At 48.0% G+C, this 21,346-nt stretch overlaps 1 protein-coding gene across 6 annotated transcripts in view; it reads right to left on the bottom strand.

The window, feature by feature from the left end:
• CABIN1 (calcineurin binding protein 1) overlaps positions 1-21,346 on the bottom strand; it is a 57,893-nt gene that overhangs the window by 35,225 nt on the left and 1,322 nt on the right. For 3 of the 6 annotated variants that reach the window (XM_035099259.2, XM_035099257.2, XM_035099258.2), the window contains exons 3-26: positions 20,822-20,914; positions 20,618-20,731; positions 19,609-19,743; positions 19,226-19,406; positions 17,806-17,935; positions 17,267-17,416; positions 16,775-17,052; positions 16,396-16,564; positions 15,724-15,860; positions 15,261-15,478; positions 14,096-14,174; positions 12,958-13,148; positions 12,127-12,273; positions 11,460-11,654; positions 10,552-10,788; positions 9,239-9,404; positions 8,115-8,236; positions 7,751-7,912; positions 6,892-7,098; positions 6,074-6,219; positions 5,219-5,480; positions 4,823-5,083; positions 3,696-3,847; positions 3,257-3,435 (exon numbers count right to left, since the gene is read on the bottom strand). In XM_035099259.2, coding sequence (XP_034955150.2) covers positions 3,257-3,435; positions 3,696-3,847; positions 4,823-5,083; positions 5,219-5,480; positions 6,074-6,219; positions 6,892-7,098; positions 7,751-7,912; positions 8,115-8,236; positions 9,239-9,404; positions 10,552-10,788; positions 11,460-11,654; positions 12,127-12,273; positions 12,958-13,148; positions 14,096-14,174; positions 15,261-15,478; positions 15,724-15,860; positions 16,396-16,564; positions 16,775-17,052; positions 17,267-17,416; positions 17,806-17,935; positions 19,226-19,406; positions 19,609-19,743; positions 20,618-20,731; positions 20,822-20,914 — 4,111 coding nt within the window. The remainder of the gene's footprint in view (positions 1-3,256; positions 3,436-3,695; positions 3,848-4,822; positions 5,084-5,218; positions 5,481-6,073; positions 6,220-6,891; positions 7,099-7,750; positions 7,913-8,114; positions 8,237-9,238; positions 9,405-10,551; positions 10,789-11,459; positions 11,655-12,126; positions 12,274-12,957; positions 13,149-14,095; positions 14,175-15,260; positions 15,479-15,723; positions 15,861-16,395; positions 16,565-16,774; positions 17,053-17,266; positions 17,417-17,805; positions 17,936-19,225; positions 19,407-19,608; positions 19,744-20,617; positions 20,732-20,821; positions 20,915-21,346) is intronic. The other 3 variants (XM_035099264.2, XM_035099263.2, XM_035099265.2) reach the window with 3 other exon arrangements.

The raw sequence follows: 21,346 nt of genomic DNA, 5'->3' as shown, positions 1-21,346 counted from the left end.
TCTCCTATTTCCTGTTGTTATTACAAATTAATTAATTAAGAAGAGATACTGGGGGATATATTTGACTGTTTTGATTTGATTTGTTGCCTATATGCAACAAGTCAGTTCTTATTATAACTTTGGAAGAAACAAAATGTATCCATGTATTTCTAGAAGGGATCAATATTTTCAAATCAGACACTCTTTAAACATGTTCGGAAATCCAAGCTAGCAAATTGGAAGTAGAAAGTGGGTAAAAGGGCCACTTAGTTACATTCATTAAACCTTTTCTGTATCCTGCTATCAAGAATTGCAGCCATTTCAAAAGAAGTGGTATTACAATTTAGCTAACATATAAAGTATGGCCTTGGTTGCAGGAGAATGAGAAGCTTATGAATTTGCTATGAATTTGAAAGAGGACTTTAAAAAAACATTGCATCGGTAATGTCATATGTGATCCCCACATAAATTGTTTTATAAGCTGACTCGGAATATTGTTGGCATTGTGGATAAACATGTGCTGATTATATTCATATTTTTAAACTGCCCCCCCCCCAAAAAATAATTGGCAACTGATATTATACTATGTTAAGCAGCCAGAAGAAATTATTACTAATTACTATTCTATCTCACCTGCCCTCCTAGAAAGTCAAGATGAAGCACATGGTTCTCCTCCTTCCCCATTTTATCCTCTCAACAATCCTGTAAAGTGGGTTAGGTTGAGGGACTGTGATAGACCCAAGGTAACCAACCAGTGAGCTTCACATGGCTGAGTGGGGATTTGAACTCTGGTCTCCCAGGTTCTAGCCTGACACTCTAACCAGTCAAACACCATTGACTCTGAAGCTCTTCAAATCTTACATAATTACCTGGAAGGATCTATTAAAAAGGCGAATGTTGAAGGGATTCCTAATTTGCTAGTGGCAGCAGAAACAGCAATAGCTCACGTCTGGGGAAATGTTTACAGTACCACCGATTCAGAGTTCATAGGATATTGAATGTTGCTATAATGATAACGTGAACATATGCTTATCCATGCACAGGAGAAGCCAATATAGGAAGATCAGTTTAATGAGTAATGGATTTTATAGATTGGTTTTTGGAATGAAAAAGTTAGTGATGGTACCTGCCCTTAGTCACTGTTTGGGAACACCTTTTCCTTTCTCTGTGCTTGGGATTCATTTTTGATATACAGTTGTACCTTGGAAGTCAAACGGAATCCGTTCCAGAAGTCTGTTCAGCTTCCGAAATGTTCGGAAACCAAGGCGCGGCTTCCGATTGGTTTCCGATTGCGCAGGTGCAGACATTCAGCTTCCAAAAAAAAGTTTGAAAATCGTAACGCTCACTTCTGGTTTTAGATTGTTCAGAAGCCAGAACATTCAACTCCCAAGGTGTTCAGGATACGAGGTACAACTGTATACTGAATACATTTGACTGCTATTTATAGATTTATGTACATAGAAATATGTAGGGTGTAAGGGGTTTATAGTGAACTGCGTCCTTCTTTCAGAAATTTGTTTGGCTCAAGTCTGGCCTACTGGACTGCTTTAGTCAGCCTCTCTCTCTCTCTCATACATACACTGGATTACCTTGAGCTCTCCAGAGAACAAAGCATGGCTGGAGTGGAAGTCCTGGCTCCGGATACCCACATTATAAACTGCCATTACACTTGGGAAGAGCCACGTGTGGCCTTTGTGGCACATCCAGTGGAGTCTGCTTATTTTATTTTGATTTAACCAACATGAGAGACACCCAAAACCAATCCAGCCCAGCACTCCTAAAGAGACAGCTTCCAATTCAATGCTGGCTTTCCTTCCCAAGCAGCTTTGTGGGATGGCTGTGAGCCCAGAAGCAAAGCATTTCCAAAGCACCATTTCAAAATAGACATGCTTTTTGGGTTTTTTTTGGACAGAAATGCAAACAGACAACTTTTGTTGAGATGTCAGCATACCCCTTCCAAAGCCCAAAAGGAAATAATGCCAATATGATGAGCCCACTTCCCAGGCAATGCAGAGCAGGCAATTCTATATTAAGCTTCTGCTTCTCTGCCTGGGACGTGGGCTGCCGGGCCTGAGCCAATCACTTTCAGCTTCTCTGTGCCAACGACGTTGTAAGATGCAACCAGCTGTGCAAGGCTTTGCAGTTCCTTTCGGAAAAATCCTATTGTTGCCTAGCTTTGGCCAAAAGGCATTCACACTTGGCACCTTCCACTGCAGTGGCAGCAGTAACTAGCAATCCCAGGAACAAGGGCCAGCTAAGGGGAAGGAGGTGAGGAGGAGGCTCTTCAAACTGTCCTTTGGGTTTTGTCAAAGCCAGACAACTCATGCTCCCAAATCATTCAGAAATAAATTTGACTTTCAACATGCACAACCTACAGAACCCCTGAAACTGCCTTATGAAGCCAGGTCAAGTGATTTGTTCTTGTATCCTGACATTCTCCCCTCCAACTAGAAGCAGGGCAGTGGGGCTGCTGTTCCCATCACCTGCCACTACCCAGTCCTGCTGCCAGGACCTAAAATCTTCTGAATACAACAAAGGAGGTCTCTATAGTGCTATCCATGGAGGGTCTGTGCTCATGGAAACAGAATTAAACCAAACCATGCCAATTAAGGCACTGAATAATCTACAGGCCTTAACCCTCCAGTCCAAATTTGTTTCAGAATGCAGATAACTTGCTAAAAGGAAACAAAAATGAGCACAAAAGCAATAGTAAAAGGGGGGGGGCTAGTATTACTGTGACACACTCATCACAAATGTTCTCTCCCTCAGTCTGAGATTGACAGCATTTTGCCACTAAGACTACTGGGTTATTATGTGCATCAGCGATGGAGATGAGCCAGCCAGTTTAGAAACTTCAGAGGAGGGGGGAAAGGAGGGGAGAAGATGTAATAATAAGAGGAGGAGGAAAAGTTGTCAGCTGAAGCCTCTCCACTTCATACTGCGAACATGACACTCGCACGGCTGCCACCTGCCTCCCATTGCCCAAATGGCAGAGGTCTGGATTTCAGAACTGCGCCCAGGACAATTTGCCTACGAATCCCACAGCATTCAACCGAGCCTTGAAATACCCTTGAATACAGATCATCCAACTGTCTTGTCCATTTGGGTTGGATGGGAGGTGGCGACCTTTATGAGGTTAATAATGAGTTGCAATATTGCCCGTGTTACCGCAGCCCCATCGCCCTCCTTGAAGCAAGCAAATCTGCCAAAATGAGCGCCCCCCCACCATGATTACAGCACCTCTCTGTGCCGGCAGTATTGAGAACAGGGACTGTACCATCCGGTGTTGCCTGCTGACGGTTTTTTTTACATTTGACGTAATCGTGGTCAACTGGAGTAGCTGTGTAGGGTGGGGAAGTCAGACCTGGACCGGATGAGGAAGGGAGGGAAGTCCCTGGGCCCGGCACAGTCCCGGCAGAGGAGTGGGAGTCGTCATCCACCAGGCAGAGCTTTTCTCTGGAGGAGAAAGAAGGGAGGGAGCACCTATTACAGGGGGCTACCACTCAAATCCTTCTAAGGAGGTCTCTTGTCAGTGTCTGGCAGTTACACTTTGGCTCTGCCTGGAGAGCCTCCCTGGCCCAACCAGACATGACTGCCCCACAACTTTAGCACCTGCTTGCGATACAAGCGTTCACTTTAAGCCATTTTGGCAGTGGCAATGGAGCCTCCCATTTAACTGAAGCTCTCCCATTGACCCTGAGAAAGTCAGCACTCACTTTTCAGTGATTTTGGGGGTGTTCTTTTCATCCCCCCTGGCGAAAGGCCCCTCGGCAGCTTCCTTCATAAACGTGACCAGCATCTCGGCATCCACCCCAGAGTTGGGCTTCCCCACAAGCTTCAGAATGGAGGCGTGAAGCCGAAAATAGACCTAAGGGGGGGGGAAACAAAGGCAGGGCAACAACATCTTGACATATTATAAATGAATCCCAAAAAACCTAGCTAGCCATTTACCACTTTATTATCCATAGCAAATAATTACATGTAAAGATGCCTGCTTGCTATTGGCCGTGTAAGACGAAGAGGGCTGCTTTCTGCAGGATTGTGAGAAAGAAGCTGCTTGCCTGGCAGCTCAGGAAAAGATGACAACTGGGGAGAAAAGCTCTCACCACCTGCAGGAAAAGGGGCAGTTCTTGGAAGCTGCCACAAGTGATGGAGCGATATAGAAGAGGGAAGAAAGAGCAATGGCTTGACCTTTGGACTGTGTTTTTATAAAACACTTTAAAGCTGCAGTTCTACCGGTAAGACTTGACCAGTGGTGGGTGCGGGTCACTGCCCAGCTCTCACCAGCAGAGCAGAAGGGAGGAGGAAGAAGGGCATGCCTGTGCTCCTCTGCATTTTTACCATTTTTTAAAAAAATTTAAAAAAACATTTCCTTTCCATTACTCCCAATAGAAATCAGCCATATGAAACCACACCAGCGCTTGAGCTGGAGCAATTTCTTCCCTGGTTTAGGGGCATGTCAGGGGCCCAGAAAGGCTACAGATCCTTTGGATTCCTTCCTTCCTTCCTTCCTTCCTTCCTTCCTTCCTTCCTTCCTTCCTTCCTTCCTTCCTTCCTTCCTTCCTTCCACCCCACCCCCCAAAACCCCACCCCAATCAAGTTGCCTTTCCTGCCAAAGTCAGGAGGGCAAAGGCTGCAGGTGCTTTGATGCAGACTCCCACACTAGCTCTCCCTATCTGAGCTCCTTACCCGCCCTTCCTAGAGGGGGATCAGATGCAAAGGGAGGTAGGCTGCTATAGAGAACTCCTGCCCAGAACGTGCTAGTGGACCTTTCCCTCAAGAGCTCCGAGGGTTTAGTTCTGCTTCAAGTTCACGTCTGGCTGGCTGGCTTCATTGCTTTTACCTCCAGGGCCTCCATTGCAAGCTCCGGCGGGTTATGATAGTGGATCTTCTTGGGGTACCTGGCCGCTTCCTCGTGCAGGAAATGACCTGCCTGCTTGTAGTGACGGAGGTAGACCACAGGCGGTTGCTTCTGCTTCTCGGCAATCTTCCCCAGCATGTAGTGGATCAGCCACTCCTCCTCGTCTCCATCGCCCTCACAGTGAGACGCCGAAGTGAAGCAGTGCTTGGCCGTCTCCAGCATGCCGTCACGCCGCTCTGCCATCTGAAACATGGGGAGGAAGCTTCAAGCCTAGCAGCAGCAGCAGCAGCAGCAGCAGCAGCAGCAGCAGCAGCAGCAGCAAGAGCTGCTCGGGGTGGTTGCCTTTTTGGGGCCTGCAAGCTCCAGCTCAGCCCTCACCTGCTGTACGACCTCAGCTGGCAGCTCTGACTTCCACTGCTTCAGCTGCCTGGAGGCGAAGGAGTGCAAGGCATAGGACATGGTGCCATACTCTATCCACAGGGAGAGGTTGGAGCCGTCAATCTCCAGGGCTCGCTTGAAGCAGCTCAGAACAGGGGTGGCGTGTTTCCAGATGAGGCCATCGCTCTTCAGCTCGTTGGAGTTCAGCTTGTCTTGGATCCGGCTGGCTCGAGCCAGCGCCATGCCAGCCCAAGAGTCAAACCTGGGAGAAGAACAGCACACAACAACCCCCCACACCTTGAGAAGTTCAGTCCTGATCTCTCCCCCATCTCACTTTGCTATATTACAACAGCTTTTTTTGTGTTGTTTTTTTCTAAGGGTGTTTATTATACCCCATCACCAGTCACCTTTGCAGCCCTGAACAGTTTGTGAGCAGGGTATTTAAAAAGACGTTCCCTCCATGCCTACTGCTGGGAGCTTTTCAGCTCAGGTGCCAAGATTTTAGAAATCTTATCTGGACACACACACAAGTTAGCACTTCCATGACGGTCACTATCCTGTAGAAGGGATTCAATTGCATACCAGCAAATTTAGCTTCGTGCAATTAAAAAGGGGTCATGTGTTCTGGCGCAACAACACCCACACCCACACACCTGGGGGGGGGGGAGACTGGTTGTGCATGCCTCTTCAAGGCGGCAGATGCCAACACAACCACAATATGCCAATGCTCAGGGCACAGGGAAAATGCAAGCAGCCCAAATGCAAGGGGCCCTTACATGACACACACACCATCCAGGGACCAACGATGGAATGACCAGGCATCCCATCTGGTCTCAGGGGTTCCACCAAGCTGACCTGTTAGGACAGATGCAGATGTCATGCATGTAGAACTTGATGGCCTTAGACTGCTCCTTGTTCTTGAAGTGGTAATCTGCAAGGAGGTAGTACAGCTCTGTCACCACCGGAGGAGAGTAGTCAGCACCCTCAGGGAGAGCTGGCACCTGGCAAGGAAACGAATAATTAGGATGCCTGGGCTTGTCATGAGCAGCAACTGCCACCACTTGAATGTGCCTGTGGAAGGAGACTCCTCACAGCCTTAGGGCTCAGTGGAAGGAAAAAAAGCTGTTGAGAAAACTGCAATTGGCTTAGCAGGGAATACCATCCTCAGGCCTCACGTTATTCTAATACGGGTGTGGGGAACTTGTGACTTTCCACGTGTAACTGGACTCCAGCTCCCATCAGCTTTAGCAGCCAGCATGGCCAATGCTCAGGGATGACGGGAGTCCTTAAAAACACGGAATCATAGAATTGTAGAGCCAAGGGTCATCTAGTCCAACCTCCTGCAATGCAGGAATCTCAGTTGTAGTGCAACAGCTTCTAGAGAGCCAAAACAGGTGCTAAAGGAAGCAATACATGAGAATAAGACTTCGAGAGAACTTAAAAGAGCAGACATAAAAAAATGATGGAATTAAATTACTCGATGCCCACAAGGCAGTGAAGTCACTTCTCCATTACAAATGGCCTGTATCTGAATGCACCAGCAAACCAGGCTCATTGTTGACAAATTCAACCCCCACCCCTGGGAGAAGGAAATCAGGGAGGTAGGAGCTCCAGCACCACCCCCTCCCCCTCCCTCTTAATCACCCCCCCCAAATGATGCAAGAGGCTTGTACCTTGCTCAGAGTCCCTTCAATGTAGCTAGACACCTCCTCTATCCTCAGCATAGGTTTGTCTGTCCGAGGGACAATGGTGGCCATCTTCTTCAGAAGGTTGGCCAGGTCAGCAGACACTGTACTGGTTTTGTAGCTGTCAAATTCAGGAAGGGTCTTGGGCTTGAAATATTCAAACATGAACAAGGCGTCTTCCCACATCAGATCCACCTTGGAGAGAAGGCAAGAGATGCATCAGGCCATGCCAGGAACAAGAGGAGCTTCTTTGTACTAAGTCAGATTTCGAGTGTACATCTCAGTCCAGTACTGCTTAGCGAGACAGAAAGCTGCCTTATGCAGCTGAGTAGCAAAGGACATGCTGGTAGAGCATGAGGCTCTTAATCTCAGGGTCAAGGGTTCAAGCCCCAACTTGGGCAAAAGGATTCCTGGACTAGATGACCTTTCTGGTTCCTTCCAGCCCTACAATTTTTTGATTCTATGAGTCAGGCCACTAGTTCATCAAAGTCAGGAATGCCTACACTGACTGGCAGCAGCTCCTCCAGGATTTCCAGGCAGGGTTCTCTCCAAGCCCTGTCTGGAGATGCTGCTGGACTGAACCTGGGACCTTCTGTGTGCAATGCAGATGCTCTGCCACAGAGTTGCAATGGCCCTTCCCCACACCTGGAAGGAAGAGGAGGAAGACAAGGTCTACTCTGAGTCCAGCATTCCCCCATGCAGGTAACAAAGATGTCCTTGGGGAGTAGCCAAGGGCTGCTGCCTTCCATGTCCAGCTTGTGGGGTTCCAATCTCTGGAAGCAGAGAGACCTGCCTGTCATTGAGCATCCTTCCTTTTCTCTCCGAAGGAGACCTGAGACAGTCTCACCTGCTGCGTGGAATGTTCTTCCAGGTACCGAGCCTTGCTCTTTTTGCTCGGGAAGCTATACAGGCAATAAAAGCATTGCTCCAGAGCAGTTTCCAGCTCCTCCTTGTAGGGATGGGTGTCCTCGGAGGTAGAGGCCAAAAGCTCTTTTTGCAGCACCCGCACCTGGAATGACAAAATTGACTGAGGTCAAGGCTACCGCCTGGTCAGGGGACAACTGAAGAAGCCTCGGAGGAAGCGTGCTACTCGGTGGGTGAGAACATGAAGGAACATTCCTCTCTCCACACGAGTCTGAGTTTCACAGATCTCTCAAAGAGTGGAAAGAGGAAGAGGGTTAATCTGGGCTATTTCAAGCATGGCTACTCACATAGAATTTAAGAAGGGCTCCGTCTGAGTTACAACACCACGATCTCCTCCCAAGGTATTCGTGAGCCGTGTTCAGAAGCATCAGGGAAGAGGGCAGCATAGGTGTGTCCAGAGTCTGAGCTGCTGATGACAAAATGAATGTCAAGTAACTGTTGGACAAACAAAAAGCCACAAATCTGGTATGGGAGATGCATGAGTCAAATGGGCAAGACGCAGCTGGCCTAGCGATACCTGACAGCCCCTGGACTAGCCCCCAAATTGGTTCCTAGCCCAAAATTCTCTTATACAGGGAAAGACCCAGTTGTTTTACTATGTTCACCAAAAATGCTTGATGTCTGCTCAGAACAAGGAAGTCCCCAAAAAACCCCACATTTTTCTCTGCAGGAACCTCCACCCCGAAAACTACTGGTTCACCCAATTTTGTTAGGGTGGGGAGAGGAATATTTTGGTATCTCCAAATGGGAAGGGAGATTTTGGGATGGTGGCGGAAGCACCTGTTATGGCAACAGCAACAGTTTCTACTTCTACACCACCACTACCCTTTACTAAACAGTTTAGGAGCTGGTAGTTTTGGAAATGGCAACAGGAGCAGAGTTCTGGCTGCCGTCACACTTCCTCTCCGCCCCACAACCCTGGAGTGCCTCTGGAACAATGCTGGTGTGGACATGTGAACATCATTCCATGGGCTCTCTGAAGCATAACAACGGAGGTTGGAGTAATTCCACCTGTTTATTAAAAAAGAAGGGGTAAGGGCCATCTGCCCCGGAAAATATTTTGAAGGCCCCAAAATCACACCCCAAAGTTAGCCAGTTCCAGCAGCCCTTTCACTTGTTCCAGGCAACCTCCAGCCTGAGAAGGGTGAACCTAGAGGACGTTTGCACACGGGCAATGTTTTGCTACAGAGAGCCACTTCTGACAATATGTTTGTCTTCTGTGTGCAAGAATCCAGTGACAAGACTGACAAGGAAGGCTACAAGGGACGTTGCCATTAATCTGCATGCATTCTGGTGCTCTGTCCTTTTGCCCTATTTTGGCAGGCACAGATTTCCTGAATGCCCAACTCAACCCCTCATGGCAGAACACAGCCACTTCCCACCCACCAGAGAGGGCACAATTGTTCCCCACCTTCCTCATTTTGGCTCTGCAGCTGCTGCTCCTCCTGTTGGCAGCAGAGGGAGCGGAAGGTGTCTTCTTCGTGCTGAATGATCCTGTGAAGAATAATCCAGGGAAGCACTGAAGACACAGAAGGCTCTTTGGGCTCCTCCTGGACAGCCATGCTGCAGTCAATGATCTAGGGTGGAGGGGTTTCAAGGAACAGACGTGGGGCAAGTTAAACCCACAGAGGGGACAACACTCAGCTCTTCCAACAGGAACAACATACTAATGACAGGCATTCAAGTCATCACCCAAGTGGCCCCCAGATTGACTGAGCTGGTTTCAGGCTCAAAGCAAAAGGGGGTGTTCTTCATTTACACACACATGCCCCCCTCCAAATTCACCAGGGGCTGAATCTGGCTGCACAACTGAGCAGTAAGACAACCATTTAGCCACATAGCAACACTAAACCACATTTCCAAATGGATACTGGCAGAGCTATGCGCTGAGCAAGACTAACCCTGCCCTGAGCCAACCCTCTCTTCCCCTGAGAAACTCATGGCGGCAGCCAGGGCAGGAAGGAGTGGTCAACAGGGGCAGCCAAAGTGTGTGAGAGGGTGGAAGGCTCTTTAAACACACACACTGCCAAGGCTGCATAGAGCCTTCAGATGCCACCCAAGTAAGGATGGAAGCTGGAGACTTGGGAAGAGGCTGAGGAGAGACAGAGAGAGAAAGAGAGCCCCCCAAAGCAGAGGGTGGAGCTGAGCTCCAACCTAGGAGGGAATTAGTATTCTTGCTCTCCTTCCCCCTCTGCCACTACCCATTACAAAAAGTCTGGCTTCGTATTTCTCCTCCTTGCTTCTCTTCTAGCAGACACTGTTGAGAGGACAGGAACTCCAAGTGCTCTTACAGCCAAAGAAAGGGGGTTTGGGTTTAGCTTTTGCTCTGGATTATGCAGTACCTTCCTTTCCCCACCCCCCGCCAGGAACCAGGACCACTACTCGAGCCAGCTTTGTTTGCTTTCATTGTGCTGTGTGATTAAGTGTTGGGCAACACCAGTTTAAGGGCCAAGCCAAGGCTATGAGCTGCCACTGGGAGCTGGAAGACCTCCAGAGCTGCCCCCCCCCTCTCCTAAGACCTGGCAGGCTCCCATTCCTATGCTCTGTACTCAGAGCCCATGGGAAATGACCCTCCTCCCTTGGCTGTTTCTGATATATTAAAATGATGTTTCCACCAGCAACTGCAGAACAGACCCTCATGTCACCAATGGCTCAGAGAAAGGCTGCCAGCAGGTCTCCTGCTCTCCAGGAGCAATGTGGGTCCTCAGGCAAAGAGCGGGATACCTGGACGAGGTTGCTGGTCAATCGGACCAGGCTCTGCAAGGCCGGCGGCTCCTCCAGGCTGCTGCTGTCTGAGGAGAGGGAGCAGTCAATCCCCGCGAGCAGCTGCGTGACAGTGGCCACCCACTCCTCCTTAGCAGACGCCTCTGTCATGTTGATCATCTGCTGAAAGGCTTCGTTCAGGGCGACTTCCGAGCACTCAAAGCACTGCCGGTAGTCCTGCAGCTTGAGCAGGGAATCCTGAGGAGCATTAAAGAAGAAGAGACGCCTTAGAGGGAAATGTGCAAGAGCCATTTGCAAGACAGCTGTTGGGAACCTTTTCTAGAGCTGCACATGGAAGGGCAGCAAGAGGCATGCCCATGTAGGCGCCCTATGGAGAGGGAACAGGTGCTTGTGGCAAAGAGCACTTGGGAGCCTGAAAAGCCGAAAGGTGCAGACAACAGGTGCCTGTACGCCCTCCGTTTCTCTGCATTTGTGTGCGTGACCAAGATAAACACACAGCACTGCATAAAAGCCATCGAGAAAACACCCCGAGGACTCCTCAAGAACCTACAAAGAGCCCTGCTGGATTAGGCCAATTGCCCTTCTAATCCAGCATCCCTAACTAACAATGGCCAGCCAGCTACCCACAAGCAGGACTTGAGCACAAGGGCACTCTCCCTCGCCTTCCCTAACCCCATGGTTTCCAACAACTTGGGTGTTCATATCCTTGAAAACAGCTTTGAACAGCACCGCACGCAGAGCGCTTTCCCCTCCGCACAGCGAAAGGAACTAGCACCGTAACGCCAGAGTCAGCCTAGTGAACCTGCTGGTTGTTTTTTGCTGGCTGCTGTTTCCTGGCAGCCTCTGCTGCGACCATCAAGGCTGGCTATGCCAGTTTGGCCTTCCCTGCTGCCCTCAGAAAACCCCACCTGGAGCAGGAGCAGCTGAGCTGGCCTCTCCGGAATGGAGATGACAAATTCCAGGTGCTTCGTCCGGCTGTATCCACTGAAACACAAGGTGGGTCGCAGCAGACGCACCACCGCTTTGTAGTCGCCGGCCTCGTACAAGCGCTGGATCTCCTCCAGGGACTGGCATCTCTCCAGGGACTTGAGGTTCTTCTCAATCTGCAAGAGTCACACACTGCATGTTGCAAGCGGCAATCCTCTCCCATGTGTTCCACAAGCGACAGAATTAGCTGCTCTGAAGGCAGCAATTGACCAAGGTGACTGTAAGGCAGGAGCCCAACCGAAGGACACCGATTGCTTCATTTCAGTTTTCAAACCAGAACCACAAATCACAGGTATTTTAGTCAATCATTTATCCAGACTCAAACATATGAAGCTTTCTGAGACAAAGCTGAGCCAGTGGCTGACTTAGCTCAACGGTGTCCACTCTGACAGGCAGAGGGTGTTTTCTCGAGGGGCTTAACCTGAGACCTTCAACGCACAAAGTGCACACACACTTTGGTAATGGGGTCATGGCTGCTTCCATGTTTGCACCCCTGGCATATCTGCTATGAGTTCATCCTCACGAGGAAGGCAAGTGCAGCCAGCCTCTTGCAGTGACCCAAATGTTCCCACGTCCAGCTGGTGTTACCTCTTCCAACGAGACCACAGAGTCCACATGGAGGTTTGGCAACCGGATCACCACGCCCTCGTCACCAGCTTTGGCCTGCACTGCAGCAGAGCTCTGGAGCATCTCTGTGCAGACGTCATAGTTCTCCAAGGCCTGCTCCATGTCTCCCTGGGAAAGCAAGCAGCATCCTCAACTGCAGCCTGCCAGCTAAGCTCCTTCCCCCACCCAGCCCCTCCCAGGAACTCCATACCCCAAGCTGCCTATTGCAAGGTCTTTTGCTCAAGGCCTTTTTTAAACTCACTCTGCCTTTGTACCCAGATTTCCACTATAGCCTCACAGAAGAAGAGCTGTGTGCCCAGTGTCTGACTGCCCAGATCTAAAGCCAGTAGTGCTTAATTAAGTAAGGTAAAGGTAAAGGGACCCCTGACCATTAGGTCCAGTCGTGACCGACTCTGGGGTTGCGCGCTCATCTCGCATTATTGGCCGAGGGAGCCGGCGTACAGCTTCCGGGTCAAGTGGCCAGCATGACAAAGCCGCTTCTGGTGAACCAGAGCAGCACATGGAAACGCCGTTTACCTTCCCGCTATAGCGGTTCCTATTTATCTATTTGCACTTTGATGTGCTTTCGAACTGCTAGGTTGGCAGGAGCTGGGACCGAGCAACGGGAGCTCACCCCGTCACAGGGATTCGAACCGCCGACCTTCTGATCAGCAAGCCCTAGGCTCAGTGGTTTAACCACAGCACCACCTGGGTCCCCCTCTTAATTAAGTACTTAATTAAGTACTCTGCTGCAAACACCACAGAAACTGTGCAGCACCAGGAGTCTCCCCCCCCCCAAACCGAAATACAAACCTGCAGGGCCAGGAAACGAGCCTTCAACCAATACACCCGAACCACGAACTCCAGCCAGCCCTCCTCAAAGAGGTCTCGCTGAGAAGAGGCAAAAGAGAGCTGTAGCAGATCCCCCAGGAAGTGGCTGCCAGGGAAATCAGGGCCAAACTTCCCATTTACAGAGCTGCCCGCAGGGCCGTTCCTTGGAGACACTGAAACAGTTTATTTCACATTTCAGCACAAGGTTCTTTTTTTAAAAAAAAAATATAATCTTTATTGAAATTCAAAACAAAGCATACAAATTTTAAAAAACATATACATAAATAAAATCAATTAATACAAAAACAAATTATTATATTTAACCACTATCTCTCAAAACCTATCAAAGCATATCATTTACTGCCCTATTTTTAGCGTATCTTAACAAAAATTACATAAATCAAATAAATCAAATCAAATCATATAACCTACAATCACTCATCTCCCCTGAATAGACTTCCACTTGTCATCATGCCAGGTTATTAAATTCTTATACACCAATACTGCATCCCGCTTTCCCTTCATTTTATACTCTACCCATTATTTCGTCATTAAACTCCTATACTATCTTTATTTTTAAATCACTACAGAATCTTAGAAATAAATCCAAGATGTCAGTGCTGGACATTGCTTTTTCATGTAATCGCCAAATTTCCCCCAGCTCTGATAGAACTTCTGGTCACTACATCCTCTTCAGCACAAGGTTCTAGGCTGAGAGCTCAGATCCTTCACAGCTCAAAGTCTAAACAACAGCATTGGGAGCAGAGAACCCCAAGATCTGCACCTGAGAGAAGCCAATTGAGGAAACGTAACAAAGAAAAACTTGCTTATCTTTTGCAAGGCATTGGGTTTGCTTATGAAGCAGTGAACCCCAGAAGCTGCCCTGTCCTGCTCCAGGTCCATCTGGCCCAAGTGGCTGGGGACTCTCCAGTCTCCTCTAACCTGACTTCAATGCCAAAAGGTCAACTTGGGAATGTCTATGTGCAAACCTCAAGATCACTACCAGGCCCAGCTTCTAAGCTCAGGCACGTGTTTCCTGTGGGGACTCGTATCTCACCGGAGGGAGTTTGCAGGGCCTTTCCTCGGAAGAAGCACTTGCCAACACCCTGTGCTCACTCACCCATTGAGCTCTTCCCTTTGGTCAGCAGCCACTGGTCAAGCTGCAGCTCCATGCAGGACAGACTCATCAGCATCATATCCTAGAGCAGAGACAAACGTGGGGGGGTGGAGAGAGGAGGGTTAGGAAGGCATCAGGGGATTGGAGGGGGAATCATTTGCAATTTGCACCTCCAGCAGAAAAACCCTTCTTATGAGAATAAGCAGTGTTGACTACAGTGTTTGTGAAAGATCAGAAACAACAGCAGAAATGCATTTTGCTGCAAAGAAAAGAAGCATCAGGAGGGGAATGGCCCCCTGGCTCGCTCTTCAAACCTTTATCTCACGACACCTAAGAAAAGCTTGATCCTAAAAATAAAGGGAGCAGAGGGCAGGCAGTGAGCATCTTGCCAGCTAAGTTTGTCCCGATGGGAAAGGTTTGCGGACGGATTTACTCCCAACTGTCAATCAAGATACAAACCTGGAACCAGTGGAGGTCCTAGGACACTTTTCCCATGGAAAGGGTGTGCAGATGGCCTAAGTATCAACCTCTGGGTAGGTCCCAAGCAATGAAAAGGGGTGCCGAGCATTATCCTCCTGCCTCCAATCACAGAACACTCCCTGATGCTACACCTGCAGTATTGTTGCACCTCCAGTTAAACACCATCTCGGGTACCAGGGCTGGGAAAAGCTCCCACTCGTGAAAAGCAGATTTACACTGATTTTTCTCCAACTCTCCATTCCACCAGGCTGTGGTTCAGGAAGAAGAGGGAAGCGGGGCCATGCCCAGGTTCCCCTCTCCCATAATTATATCCATCCCAGCCAGTCACTACGATGCAGCTTTAAGAACTGATGCCTGGGTTTCTCTTCTGCCTCCTCCCTCTCCATTCCTTTTCCCTTTTGTGTTGTGTCTCTTAAGATTGCAAGTCTGCGAGGAGAGACTTGTTTTTTTGACAGTATGCAGGGCACCCTGAGAGCCTTTTCAGCTGAAGCATAGGATAAAAACAACAGCAAAGAAGCAGAGACATGCTCTGTGGATCGTAGCCCATGCCTGGCACCATGTCTCTGGCTACCAGACACAGCTCTGTGTTCCTGCTATACAGGAATTAAGTCTCTCTCTCACATGTACCCTTTAGAGGTGGTGCTTGGGTGGCAACAGAGTGAGGTCACCTCCAGAAGTATTTTCTTACCCTGATGTGCTGGTTGTGACAGTCCCTCAGCAGCGGATTGGGGAGGCTGCTGCTGTGCTTCCTCCAGCTGTTGTAGATGTTCAGCACAACCTCAGCCAAGCCCAGCGGCCATTTCACAAGGAACTTCAGACTGATCACTTTCAGGTACCTCATCATCAACTCAAGGATGCCCCCGTTGTTCAAGTTAGCCAAGAGGAAGTTATGAACATCCTGCTTCTCTGGAAGAAAAAAGTTAACACAATGTGCATGGAAAGAAGCAACCACTTCACCCCTCCCCAGCCTACCTACAGTGAGGTATGAAGCAAACATTCTGTGACATCAGAGCAGCTCACCCAATCTGTCAAAGGCTTTACCACAAAATTATACTACAGCTTCCAAATATTGGATCAAATTAAAGAATTCAAATGTAATCCTTTTGGGGGAGTCCCTCAGCTGAAACACAGAAGCCAGGGAAAGTACCTACCGTACTCCATGCACGTTGTTGAGTCACACGATATCCTGTGGGTGCCCACGTGCTGGAAATTTTCCTCCTTGGCCTCACACTGGACCTCGTAGCTGCTGAAGGGACCCTCGTCTTCTTCTGGGTCAGGTTTCCTCAAGCTAACAGGAAAAACAAAACAAAGAGGAAAGCAAAGCATCAATGCTCTGGACCTTGCCAGCCCCTTACAAGGCAGACATCAAAACACACTCATTATGGCAACTTTGCAAGCAACATGCAATTCCCAGAAGCTAGATTTATTTTCGCAACACACCAAAAAAGGTGGAGGGAAACACCAGTTCCTTGTAACTGCCAACAATATTGCAGGGAACATGAGAAGTTGTGTCCAGGAGAAGGCAGGCTGCCAAACCCAAATCAGTACAGTACTGCCCCAGTAGCCCATGCAGGAAGCGCACTCAGATGGTGGGCCTGCACCAAAACTGCAATGGAGGGTTTTTTGCCCTGGGTGAAGCCTCCAGAGGGGCTCCATTGAGGCTCCCAGTCTGTGTGCATGTACATAAATGTGTGTGGCGTGTGTGTACCAAGCTGAGTCTTTGACCTGGGTGAAATAAAGCCTAGTTTCACCCCTGGGGTGCAGAGCTCAGCAGCTTCTCTGCTATTTTTTCAGAAGCACAAACACCAAACTTCCTTCCGCACCGTGAAGGAAGGAATTTCACCAGCAGCTCCTGGAAGTCCACCTTCTCCTCCTTTTTGCACTTGGTGTTCCGCACCCGAGCCGACCGCCTCTTGGCTGTCTCGCCGCTGTCTTCGGGGATTCGCTTCCGCTTCACCCCTTTCTTTGATCTGTCGCCCACGGAGGCATCCCCTAAGAAGAGCCAGAGAATGCCCAGATATCAAACTCCATGGACAGCACAAGCCAATCGATCACAAGCATCCTACCACTTCTCCCAGCAGAAGACCAGAAGGCCAGCTCTACTTCCACATTATTAATTGGTCCATGAAGAACAGAGCACAATGATTCAGAAAACCCTTCAACATCCACCCAGAGAACATATTCATGTCATGCATCCCTTACCTGCAGGACTGACCGATTCCAGAACATTTGGACTGGGAAAGGTGGGCGTTACTGGTGTGTATGTTAGGAGTGGCTCCGTCACAGGCGTCTGGGGATTGGTGCTGACGGGGTTGGGCTGTATAACACTGACGGGAGCGGAAGTTGCCGCGACATCAGAGTGCTGGTCTAGATCTTTGTACTCCAAGAGGTCAATTCTCTTGCCCAGACTGGGCCGAGGAGGCTCGCAAGTGGTCAGGTGTTGATACATGGCCAGTAAGCTCTCCCCAAGACACTTCCACCTGCAGGACAGCACATGACAACCAAACACAAGCTCAGCTCTCACTCAGGGACCAGGGCAGGCAATGCCTTTAAGCCACATGCAGAAATAAGGAGCAAGGCAGCCGTTTTCCACATGGGACCAAGAGCCAATTCTTCACAGGAATCATTAAGGAAATGTTGCTTTAAGTTCGCTCTGCAGTTGTCAGAATAAGTTCACACCCAGTTAAGACCTACGTGAAAAGGGAGATGGGCCGGACAAGCTTCAGGTCTGGCTCCCTTTTTCGCACCAAGAGTGCCTGCCTCTTCCTGCGCAACTCCAGAGCTTCCTCGATGATCGTTCTAGCCTCAGACGGACTCACGTTGACATTGTGGACTGACAAGTCACTGGAAAAACAAAAGAAGCAGCAAAGTAGCCGTTTAGATGCTTCCGTGTCATTTCATAGCGAGGCAAATTCCTTTAAATTTAGCAAAATTTAAATTACCCTGCTGAAAGTAAAATAGCTTAATTCCTTGGACACCCATTCAACAGCAACTCTGAAAGCTGCATGTCAACAGCATGATGCCTACAAAACGGTGGGTTCATTGTGGCACTCTCTGCCTTTCCAATATGGGAGAAGCAGCTTTAGGTCACAAAAAGGGGACAGAACAAATCTCTGGGAACTTGCAAAGAGGCTGCATGTCCTCACTTTGAAATGGAAGCTTCTGCCACTATTCCGTCTGATGCGAGACAGGAGCATCAACATTCTTTACCTTCAATTTTGGAAGAAACTCACCCTTTGAGGAACATCCTCAAGGAGTCCTTCCTGAGGCATGGCTGCTCCTCAAAGATCTTCTCCTTGATGACCAGCCCTTTACTGTACAGGCAATCCCTCTCCAGAGCTTTGCAGATGAAATACAAGCAAGCTGAGGGGAGGAATAAAAGCCACATATTAAATCCATCCTAAACTATTTTTTTCCATATTGGAAAGTCCTATGCATCCCAAAGGAGCATTCTGATAGTATACAGTGATGTGGCCTTCCTGGAGTGGGTGGGGTATTCTAAGAACCAATTTGGCATGTCTGACTTGCATTCTGTAAACAGAACTAAGGAATATATCATTTCATTTCACATGCTGCATAAATACCTCAAAGGTTTTTCAAGTAGCCCAAAGTGTTGAACTAAAAATATTTGATGGGGGGGGGGCACATAAAACAGTAAAGCACACCGAGTATGGTGACTTAGTTTATATTCAAACACACTGCCAAGTTTTTATATGAAAATTATTTTTTCCTTAAGATGTAAAAACTGTATGTTCAGACACATCAAATCAATACCAAACATTTCTGTTACACAGAGCAAATCATGGCTTACCGGTACTGAGAACACAAGTCAATCGTGCCCACTTTGCTCCACCACACTGACACATGGAAAGAAGAAACCACGGCCCCTAGGCTTAAGAGTTAGGGCCGAACCAAGGATTGTGGTTTGTTTTGCTCCCAGCAAACCTCGTTCAGTAGGCTAAACACAATTTTTGTAGAGCCAGCCTAGGAACTGAGAGCTCCCAGACTCTTTGTGTTTTTAGTTAAAGAAGGGCTCTTTAAAGCAGGCTTCCTCAACCTTGGCCCTCCAGATGTTTTGAGACTACGATTCCCATCATCCTTGACCACTGGTCCTGCTAGCTAGGGATCATGGGAGTTGTAGGCCAAAAACATCTGGAGGCCCAAAGTTGAGGAAGCTTGCTTTAGAGGGCTTCTCACCTTATGGTGTTGATGCCATTCCCTTTATCACCAACATGCAAGGAATCATTTTCCCTTATTGGTTAATTATTATTCTTTTGGTTTGTTAACACTGTTATTGTCCGACTATTGTTCTAAGAACTGTTGTTTGATCTTGTGTTCACATCTTTTTACATAGTGCAAGTTTTGATTTGTAAACTAATTTATTGTATAGTCTTTTTTTTAAAATAGAGATTTTAGGTTTTTTAAAAAAAACAAAATATAAACAGTAATGAACAATATCCACCCCCTAGCCCTCAATAGGAAATGACTAAACTACCAACAGAGTTTGCTATCAGGCTATTTTCACCCTCCCAACACCCCAAAGGTGAGCAACACCAACCCAAGCAATCCAAAACAGCAACTCCAGCAGCTTCCTGTACCAATAGATGTAATGAGCTTTATTTGGAAAAATAAAACAAAATGAATACAACTTACTTGTGTAGTCACTGAGTGTGTAGAGAACTGTAATAAGGTTATCTAAACAAGGCCAGTGGTCTGGATTACACGTGAGTCCTTCTTCAAAGGCATGGCGTGCCAGAGGCAGGCGCATCAGTCTGAGTGCCGCATGCCCAATCTTATACCACAGGTTGACATCTGTCGAGTCTAGCATTACAGCCTGGAAAACACAGTATATACGGTTTGGCGTTACAAGGCTCTAGTGTAAGAGTGGTGAATCCTGAATCCGGCCCACCAAGCCTCGGCCTTCCTCGTGGCTGAGTGTTGCGGCTTAGCGCCCCAGGATCCTCTCTGATGCAACATTAAATATATGTAAGGCAAAAACTCTGGCCCTGATGAGTGTGAAGGAGAGATGCCTGTACCTCCAAGTAGAACTCCATGGCCGTCTCAAAGTCATCACGCTGTGCTGCGAGCTGAGCCAAGTTTTTGTAAGTAGAATACTTTAGCATCAAGCCCGGGTGCTTTAAGCCCTCCCTCTCATCACCAGATGGAATTGCCTGAAAATTGCAGATGAGAGACGCAGTTTGAGATAAAACCTTCATTAATAACACAGAATGGTTACAAACCTGCCTGGTGCCAGCATGCATCATTTCAGAGCACCCGAGGGACTTCAAAAAAGCAAAGCAGACACTGTTGTAAAATACAACCAGTATCAAATGGCCCACAGACCCACTACAACAAATACAACAAATTTCTTTTTCTTTCTTTTCCTCTCTCTCTTTGCTTATTAAGAAACTCCAGAGGGTTGAAGGTCCAGTGAGCTGCTTAACCACTTCTAGAAATGGATATCTATTATCCAACCACTCAAATCTCCTGATTGGGCAAGTGACAATCCTTCCAGGTTCAGACACAGGGACAAGGGTCATGCAGAAGAGCAGATGCTCTGCACACAGAAGACACAAGGCACCATTTCCAGTGAAACAGGGATCTCAGGTAGCAGCTAACAGGGAAAGACCCCGGAGAGCCCCCAACAATCATTGGAGATTGTTGAAAACAAGCAGCTTTTTAGTGAAACAGCATCTAAAGTCTATGATGTCCTATGATGAATATTCAAATGCTCATCAAGTTATTGAATAATCCTGATGCCCACTAAGCTTAAAAATGCTGGCCAGGATTCAGTGTGTATTTCACAAAGAGGTACTCTTGACATTTACCCCCACTCAGGAGCTTCCTCCCACTGGTATGTTATTGGTGGCTCACAACCTGGCAACTTGGGGCCATCAAACTCCCCGAGCCTCAGCTCTACAAGAGATCTTCTCATGGTTGTGCCTGAGATTGCTGTAGGTCTCCACAAAGTGGGGCTTGTAGCCACACACACCACACCACTTAGTAGGCGGAAAGCTTTACCCACATTGATCCCATTTCACTGACCTCTCGCAGGAGGCGAGTTTCAAGCAGTTCATGGTAAGCTTTGGCAGATTCTTCGAAGAGGTCATGTTTCTGAAGGTCCAAAGCTTTATGATACAAGGCAAATGCTTCTGCTTCCTAGAGATCAAAATTGACATTCTAATTAATTGACTTTGCTCAGAGCAGAAGAAAACACCAGCTCAGGGCTTACAGCAGAACTTTGCTTACTTGTGCCTCCTTTGTCTGTGTTTTGTGGCTTTTAAAGGTCCCTTCATGGTCATCTTCAACAGTGGAACTGGCATTCAATGCTGCAATCCTGATCTAGAAGTGGGACAAAAAAGCAGTAGTGTGTGCTGCTGATAAATCCATTGCAATGGGTGATCTCTGCCTTACTACCAGAATTTCAGCAGTTTCTCCCTCAAAACACGCATTAACAAATAGTGGGGGCAAAATATGGGACATCAGTAACCTTGTTGAAGGAAGAGAGCCAGAGGGAAGATACAGCCACCTTGCCAAGGAATAGTGAAGCCATTTGGATTGCAGTGATTAACTTCTCTATAAAGAGTTAACACAGAAGCAACAGTCTAAAAGCATGCACCAACACCAGATTAGAATACAAAGGAAAAAGAGAAGTTGAGTTCCCATACAAATAGAAGAGCAAGCCAGAAGTATCTATGGGGAAGCAGTATCCAGCTTTCACTGAGACCTGCCACCACAACTTTTTTCTAAATAAAGGAGTCAATGGCTACTTTA

Source organism: Zootoca vivipara, chromosome 17 (assembly GCF_963506605.1).
Source record: "Zootoca vivipara chromosome 17, rZooViv1.1, whole genome shotgun sequence".
Lineage (NCBI taxonomy): Eukaryota > Metazoa > Chordata > Lepidosauria > Squamata > Lacertidae > Zootoca > Zootoca vivipara.
Note: the sequence above shows the minus strand (reverse complement) of the source record. Positions and strands in the feature narration are given on the sequence as shown.